Source organism: Lipophrys pholis (genome assembly GCF_963383615.2).
Source record: "Lipophrys pholis genome assembly, chromosome: 11".
NCBI lineage: Eukaryota > Metazoa > Chordata > Actinopteri > Blenniiformes > Blenniidae > Lipophrys > Lipophrys pholis.
In genome coordinates this window covers 12,930,291-12,939,319 of record NC_137631.1, presented here as the reverse complement: position 1 = coordinate 12,939,319, position 9,029 = coordinate 12,930,291, and the positions used below count along the sequence as shown (strand labels likewise).

Genomic DNA, 9,029 nt, shown 5'->3' with positions numbered 1-9,029 from the left:
CTGGAAAGGCTTTCAAGAGCAAGGCCGAGTTTGAGTGACCGATGTAGAGATGAGAATTTAATTATATTGACTGGTAAAGCTGCCTCCTCCTCGCTGCCTCTCAGAGATGCCTCGTATTGTCTGCCTTCATGTGCCCAGCTTTGGGGAAAGAGAGACAGAAAGAAATAAAAAAAACCCACAGAGGGTTTCTCATTACCTTTGGATCATGTGGCCCAGAGTGTGAAATTGTTGTCATGGCTGACAGGTGCACCTGTGAAGATTTCCCAGAGTATTTAAAATGAAAGAAAATCAAAACCTGCCAGCTGAGAAAAAGATCGAAGGAATACGTACAGAAATAATGAGGAAAAAAACAACCTGAAGGTGACGAGGAGTCTCACAAAGCTGATTTCGCCCCCAAGTGCCCTTTCACCAGCTCGACACAAATTTTAATTTGCTTTAGTTGTATTAATGTTTATTACCGTAACAAGTCCACCGTGATCCATGGACAGCTGGCATTGAACTACTGTTATTTTCTGCTTGGTGTAGAACTCATACAGAAAGACTGAACGTAAACACCACTTTGATCCCTCGCAATAACGTAAACCACATGCAGAGCTGCAGAGCTGCATTCAGAAAGAAGGAAAAAAAGGACAATTTAGCATCTGCTCAGATCTGTGATGTTACACAGAGTTTGTGCCAAAAGGCGGAATTTCGTTATTAGCAAAGCTGTGGGGGCAGTGAGATTTCAAAGTTAGCACACCAACCGTCACCTGTTGAGGGAAAACACACCGCCTACTCGCGCACCTGCGTTTTCTATTCAAGCGCAAACAGCAAGAATCATGGCGGGCAGCGACACAGGTCTGAACTGAGCTTCTGACACTCTGACATTTTATTTGTGGAGAAAGACAATGGGTCTCGATTGGAGCAAGCAGATGTCAAAGATGAGACATGGAGAACATTTGAGAACGTTTCTGCACAAAGCAATACAATCATTAACTGATCAGAGCTTTCATTAAATTTTTTTTTTTACATTTTGGTCCAGTGTTTGGAATGTAACATGTAAAGTCTATAGTGAGCAACATTTATAACTTGATACGTTTCCAGTATTATTAAAAGATATAAAAATCACATGTTGGGATTTTTTGCATTTGTCAAGCTATCATATAAATGAGCATAAACACGGAGCGTGACAGAACTGGTCCTGAGGGGATTTCATTGGCTCACTTATAAAAGAAAGAAAGAAGAAAAAAAAGCATTTATAAAAAGGCACTATGCTATAATATATTATGTAAATCAACAGCAGTGTTGCTTGAAGGTGGATTACGACTGAAAGAGATCACAGATTGCCAGCTGAGTTTTCGACACAGACATGGCTGGGTAAAGAGGGCCACTGAACCTCTGCTTGTAAGAATGCATTATAACCAGACTGCCCCCTGGTGCCACGTTGAAGAATGATAAGATTCCCTCTTCAAAGTCGAGGAACACTCCCACCCTGTGAAGCCCGTCGGCATTCAGGGGAATGGACACTTTGTTATGCAGAGCCTCCACTTTCTTCCTGTCGCAGGCCAGGCACCACGAGGAAGCGTTGAAGCCCAGGCGAGAGTTGTCCCTTTGGCCTTTCCTCTCCATCTCACCCTCACACAGCCCCACCTTCCAACGGCCGTCGTCTACGGACACGTCCACCTCCCAGTACCAGTGGCCCCCCTCCAGGGCACAGGTGGCCAGGACCTGTGGGAAGGAGCTGAAGCGAGCCTCGTGCTCCGCATAGGCCTGCTGGCTCTCGGTGTAGATCACCCTCCTGTTGTCATCAGAGAGCTGCAGCTTTGGGTGGGCTGTGTTCGCATCCAAATAGGGGATGATGCCATCTGTGAACAGTGAGGGACAGTGGAGAGGAGAAACTCAGATGAGACGGTCAAGACTGCCCGGCGGTTCCATAGATAGAACAGTTGGATGGTTACAATTGTGATTGAGTTTGATACAACTAAGAAATGAGTCGGGACAGGAAATACACTTACACAGCAGCCTGTAGAGATCTCTGTCTTTGCCCGGCATCGTGAGGACGACCGTGTCCAGTCGTTTCTCTGTCCACGTCTGCAGGCATTTCAGACGAGCCCGGTCCACGTCCTCTGGAGTTTTCAACTGCTCCACGCCGCTCTCCAGGCAACTTGTCCTGATGACAAGGAGAAAGATCAAGAGAAAGCATTGAGACAATGTGGAGTTTTCAACAGTTGTTTATTTTTTAGTAATACAAAACATAACTATTTCTACAAACGCATCCAATTGGTTCTCAATGGTCACTATAAAACAAGTATATACTAATCACTAGTGTATGTTTGGAAACAGTATTTCTGTTGGAATCCACAAAAAAACCAAAACAATGTCAAGAGTTTTCTAACTCTAATGATAAAGCAGTCATTCATCTATCCATCTTCAATACTGCACCTGCTAACAATACTATATGTCTTATGTCATTTGCTGGTAGCAATTTTGTGTTATAGAAACCTTACATTCAACAAAGCAGACCTTCAAACCAAAATCACTTACATTTGGGCAATCTTTGTGTATTCCTGCAACGTCAGAAGAAAAGAGAAGACAATTCATGGAGTAAATAAGCCAAATAGTCAATTGAGATCATTCATTTACAAACATTTTTAACGTCCAACTGACCACTATGAAAGCTTGGTCCTGAATGCGTCCGTCCCCCTTGGCCCCAGCCAGGCCGTCAAGCGTCTGGAGGCCTGTTTGGATGGACTCCAGGGAGCTCTGGAGGTGGCAGAGTTTCTCCTCCAATCCCCCAAGAACCCTTTTCTCCTCCTTGGTCACACACTGAACAGCTGATTGCTCCTCCTGGTCCAAGGCCTCTCTGATGGCTCCGTACTGCTGCTTCACCCCAGCCAGTGCCGCACTCAGTGTCTCCTGGACGCAAACATTATAAAGTGGTCTTGTGGAAAGAGCGTCTCTATAAAAAGGAAGCTTCTCTCGTTGGAAAGAGTGTGTGTGTGTGTGTGTGTGTGTGTGTGTGTGTGTGTGTGTGTGTGTGTGTGTGTGTGTGTGTGTGTGTGTGTGTATAGGATAGAGAGTGCTGACTGTCGTACTCTGGATGTCTCTTTCTTCTGTGTGAGTTCAGCCAACGAGTTCTTCACTCTCTGTTCAGCATCTTGAAGTTGTTTGATCTGGTCATTCAGGCTCCCCTGGAATAGAAAAGGTCCAAAATTAATACAAATCTAACAAAAATGAAACAACAGGTCACCATTTCCGTCGTTCCAAAGCCAGGCTGACAAACGCATTTCAGTTTAGGGGCCATGTGCAGCCCGGTACCTTCGGAATATATTAGAAATTAGCATTTTTTTATGTCTTTATTTTACAAAACCTATTGTGATGAACATGAAGAACACGAAGGCAGCATATCTGACATCCCTGAAGGACAGAAGAGTGAGTATATGTCTGAATACTCCAGTTTACGCTCACAGACCAACAAAGACATGCATTTGTGGATCATTTCTGACTCTAAATCGACTGTCGGGGTGAATGTGAGTGTGTGTAAGCTTATGATAGTGACCTGTAAAGGGAGTAACCTGCTTTTGAACCATTGGAGGCTTTGCAACCCTAAACTAGAAATTGTGGCATAGAAGATGATGGATGAATGTGTTTAATACAAAGACTAAACACTAGAAGGTTTAAATGCCTCACGAATAGTGAGCAGTGTGTGGGTTCTAAAAATAGTGGTCAGTAAAAACTAACCGATTTGTAAATGTGAGAATTATTTTCTAACAAAAGGTCAACATATTCATAATTTGTGAAATATAATGCCCCTGGTGTGTTGTTTTGTAAAAAAAATTCATGTTTTAATTATGAAACTAATTATGATGAACAGAAATCAGGCTACAAATTTAAATCCGTTACATATCATTAGTAATCATAATACTTTTGTCAACCTTTTGACATTGATTATCTATAGACCATGCAACTTTACCACTCGAGTGTGTAACAGATAACCTTTCACCTCACTCTATACCTCGGAAGTAGCTCTCAGTTGCTCTACCGTGTCCACTCACCCTGAGCTCTCTCTCGGCCTCCCTGATGCTGATGCAGGTGTGGTTGCGGTGCGAGCCTATGACCGTGCACACGGTGCAAACACACACTCCGCACTGCCGACAGTAGATGCGGTTTATCTCCTGGTGCTCCTGGCACCTCCAGAGTGAAATGTCCTCCACAGGAGGGACCAGGGTGTGGTTCTGGAAGACGGGGGAATCCAGGTGGGGGCGCAGATGCTCTTTGCACATCGAGGCCCCACACACCAGACAGGTCTTCACCGCACGCTGACACCCCGTTTTAGGACAATAATGGCAGGGGACAGGACTCCCGCCGAGACTCGGGGATCCTGAAGATGATGCAGGAGTTTTGGGAAATACATGCACCGGAGGCGGAGAAGCTGCTCTTCCTAGATTTGTGGCTCCAGCAGATTTGTCAGGCTTGGCAAGCGAGGCGGATTTCTTTGGTGAAACACAAGTTCCTGTGACTTGTGTGTCTTTCTTGGGGGTTGCGAGAAGAGGTGCGTCACAGATGTCTACTTCGTTGGAGCTGTCAGAGTCATCCAGTTGGATGGCGGTAGGTTCACCGTGCAGAGCCGAGATCTTTTCGGTGGCGTCACCACCGCTTGCGGGCTCCACCTTTCTGTCAGAGTTCTCAGCGGAGGGTGAGCCGTCACCATGTGGCCGCTCGGGATCACCTGACAGCGAAGTGCTGGGAGCCTCTGTGTGAGTGGGCTGCTCGGGGGGAGTCTCCGCAGCTGATCGCTTCGTGTCAGGTTGCTCTGCTGCAGGTGCATCAGCCTTCCTCTTCCCAAGGAGTCGAGTGAGAGATGGTCTCTTCAGCAGAGAGTCAACGGTACTTTGTTCATCATTGTTGGGTGTCCCTTAAAAAAAAAAGAAAGTAATATTAGGTTCGAAAAACTCCTCGGACGAAGGTTAACTAGTCGCTTTTACAGCAATACTGAATACAAACACCTGCAATCATTAACAGAAGAAGTAAATGTCCCCGATTGTCTGAACACTGTGATTCCTCTTACTGCCTGTAAGGACAATGAAAAATATTTGCACCTTGGAGGTTTTAGCTTTCAGTCCAGCTGTGTTCTGAAGGTAGAGTTGATGATGCTTTACAGAGATCAGCCATAACATTACGACCACTGACATGTAATGTGAATAACAATGGCTCTCCTCTTTTGTCCTCAGTTGCTGTGCAACAAGCAGGAAGAACGGACAAGCAAGGATTTGACCGGGTTCATCAACAACAACATAGTGATGGTTTGGCGACTGGATCAGAGCTTCTCCGAGACTGCAGCCGTTATGGAAAAAGCAGTGAGTCGGTGTCGCGGACGGTCAATGACTAAATTATCCGCTGCCAATATCGTGGTACCAAATACCGCAACAGTCCTTCAAGTCTGCCTCAGTGAATCACAGCTGGAAAACACAATATTAGGCTGGTGGTCATAATGTTATGGCTGATCGGTTTATTTTAATCAGGGGTCTTTAAAGAGGACAAAACTAATGAACACGTCATAAAAGCAGTTTCACTTCTGTCGATTATTTACTTGAGCCTAAAAACTTTGGCCTTAGCAGGACGGACTGAGACTCTGACCCCTAAAAGTGCAAACCAATGAACTACTACACTGTTATCAATAACCCAAAACACACTGGTGCAAAAACACTCATCATGCAGTGCTAAATCCCTGACAAGATCCACGCAAGGATGCTGCCTGCAGAGATTGTGAAAGTTCACATTTACATCATCCTTTTTTTCTTGTTACATCACAGTTCTGTCCTTCATGATGCAGAAACAGCTCGTCTTTTTTTTTCTTCTTTTCTTTCTGAAACAGCTCATCTAATAACAACACATGTTCCTTGGCAATACGATGAAATAAAGTAACTTCACTCTTTATCACCCACTGTGTTTCACTTAAGTGCTATAAGAAAAAGAGAAGTGTAAGTAACCCCTGAACTAGCTGAAAATAGCAGCTGGCTTTCAGCTGAAATCCTAATATATATATATATATATATATATAAGGTGGCACATGCTGTAGGTCCAAACAGGCCTTATGAGTGGCATGGACAACCTCATTAGTGAAAAGCAAAGTGGGCTACAAGAACACAAGAGTTACATAAATGAGAAGACAATGGAAAGTCATATAAAATGTAAACCAAAGTGGGTCCTACATGCTACGCCATTAAGTTGTCATTTGGCAAATTTAAACAACAAAATACATATTTGCAATTGGATGCACGATGTAACAACTTCATAAAAAAATAGATATCACGTAACGAGTTAAACTTTAAACATCTGCCTAACGACTTCAAAGGAAATAATACTACTTAATGGAAAATGAACGAGATATTATGTAAAACGTCAACAGTCAATGTTTTATCACCGACAGAAGGGAGTACTCAATGATTGCATTATGCTGATTATAGATAACTAACCCGAACTCTCCATCAAATAAACTTTAAATGAATCGCTTATTTGCACAAAAGTTATAAGCTAAAACCTTTTAAGACAAAAAAAGTGTTATTTCCCTGAGCGTTGACGGTGAAGAATTAGTGATGTTAGTTAGCATTATAAACTAGTAGTAACAGTAGGTTATTTAATTGAATCAACCTATTTACTAGGTTTGGTTTACCTGCAGTACCGCGGCGGGGCTGCGTCCAGCGGCCGGCGGCGGCCGGCTGTTTGAGGCGGCGGTCGAACGGTAGAGTCTGGTACACCGTCTTACACCTGAACTCCGGGCAGTGGTACGGCCCGGCCGGGGAGACGCTCCACAGGTCCCCGATACATCTCTGGCAGAAGCGGTGGTTACACTTGAGGGTGACCGGCTCCCGGGTCAGCTCGTTGCAGAGAGGACACAGAGCAGGGGTGTCCAGTGACGCCCCCATCTTGTTTTGGACACTGTTGTTTAGTTTCTGTTTCCGCAATGACAACGGAAGAGGGCGGAGTCAAAGTTTGAATGTCGCCCCGCCTCCCGAAGTCTTAAAGCTGCAGGACAATATTTCTTTATTTTTTCTTCTTTTTATTTTGGGGCATATCATATCTATCATTGTGGGGTAAGAAATTCTTATTACCTCCTCCAAGAAGGTTATAAACAAATGATCTGATCTTCATAAAAAGTGGGGCGCAGGTGCATTTTTGATCAAAAGAAGAAACCATTCAATTCTGGTGCTGAGCCAGATCAAAAGAATTGTTACAATAGAAAACCTTCATTTTGCATATTATATTGCCTTATCTTGGGTTCTTTCATATTATGAAATAAAATCACGTGATCACCAAACTAAATAAATGAATAAAGGCAGTTGATCTGGAATATGTTTCATTTCCATGTGTCCATGTACCCTTGGCTGACGTCGGAAATCTAAGATTGCTCTCGTTTACTTTCACTTTTTTGAGTGATTGCTGTCCTATCTTTCATCCATCCATCCATCCATCCATCCATCCATCCGAGGGCAGGTTACACTCTGGAAAGGTCCACCAGTCCGTCACATACAACTGCACACACTCAGAGGCAATTTAGCATCACCAGTTAACCTCACTATATGTTTCTATAGTGTGGAAGGAAACCGGAGTAAGTGAACCCAAGGAAAACACACAAACTATACACAGAAAGGTCCAGCCAGTAGTTGAACCCATGAACTTCCTGTTGTGAGGCGAGAAAGTTCACCACTTCACCACCGTGTGACATTTTTTTTCTTCTATTCTCTTCATTTACTTTTGTGAGACAAAATCTTACTGGATTTCATTTTATTATTTTAAATCAATTTGCATCATTTTGATTTTGAGTGTCTGATGTTGCATCTTTTTGTTTTGTCTTTCCATCCTGAACGCTAGTTTAATTTTTATTTAAGATTGTGCAGTGTCTTATCTTTCTTTAAGGATTAGAAAACATCTTAGTAATACTAATATCACACAAAATAGTCAATAACTCACGATCCACTGCTGAAAACAGAAATGATCAAATAACTGGAGAGCTTCAGTTTGTGGAGTTTTGAATTAATCCTCATCTCAATGAAAACCCATAAAACCACTGACCACCTCCCAAGATCGGTAGAAAGGTGGTTATTCTGTTGCAGTTTCTACATGAAACAACGATTCCCCACTTTTCTTTTGAACTTTCTTTGTGTCTTTTGAGGCATGTGACCTGCATAACGGTGCTATTGTTATTACTTGTGACTTGTGACTTGTGAGTGCTTAATCTTTTATAATCTCACTTCATTGCTTAAAGAAAACTGCTTTTTCTCACTTGTGTTGGCAGGAATTTTAAGTCGGGCTTAAAATATCGTATGACTTCTCAATCAAATGTTTTAAATTTAAGGAAAGTCAACCACATAATAAGGATCTTTTTTTGTTGTTGTAAAGACTTTTTGTGATGTTATAATTGATTACATTAAAACATTTTTTTTGAACTCTTTGAGCTCAACTCTTTAAAAGCTTTATATTGGTATACACATAGGCATGCATTAGACAAAGTTTGCTGTGTGACCTTGCACACCTCAACTTCAACAGCATAACAATATTCTCATACATCAACTAATTGTAAGTATAGCCATTAATTTTACATACATTATATTTATGTAATACAGAAAATGAGCTGTACAGTCATGTAGTGGTTATCACTCTCACCTCACATTGAGAATCTCCGTTCTGAATCTTTTCTGAAAGTTTGCATGCTCTCCCTGTCCTTGTTTTTTCCCCGATACTCTAATTTCCTCCCACATTCCAAAAATGTGTGAAAGTGATCAGCCACCTTAAAATGTCCATAAGGGAGTATGTCTGCCTATCTGTGTTTGGCCTGTGATGGACCGGCGACTGGTTTTGGGTGTACACTAACTTCTGGGAGCTGGGACCCGCTCCAATCCGTCTGAGTCCTGAGAATGTCAAATCAGTTGCAGTTTTTGATTGAAAATTTCTGACAAACAAGAAAATTGCAAGACATATTTGGACGCCAACCTTGAGTTAGGACTTGTGAAATGATGAACGAACTCCACAATAATAATTTCTTAGAATGA

At 42.7% G+C, this 9,029-nt stretch overlaps 1 protein-coding gene across 1 annotated transcript; it reads right to left on the bottom strand.

The window, feature by feature from the left end:
- Positions 1-437: 437 nt before the first annotated feature.
- On the bottom strand, positions 438-6,955 carry LOC308117310 (tripartite motif-containing protein 14). Its single transcript, XM_080476085.1, has 7 exons — positions 6,653-6,955; positions 4,035-4,894; positions 3,075-3,170; positions 2,647-2,895; positions 2,524-2,546; positions 1,995-2,149; positions 438-1,844 (listed from the first exon to the last, which is right to left on the bottom strand). The coding sequence occupies exons 1-7, from the start codon at positions 6,903-6,905 to the stop codon at positions 1,300-1,302; spliced, it is 2,181 nt and encodes a 726-aa protein (XP_080332211.1). The 5' UTR covers positions 6,906-6,955; the 3' UTR covers positions 438-1,299.
- Positions 6,956-9,029: the final 2,074 nt, after the last annotated feature.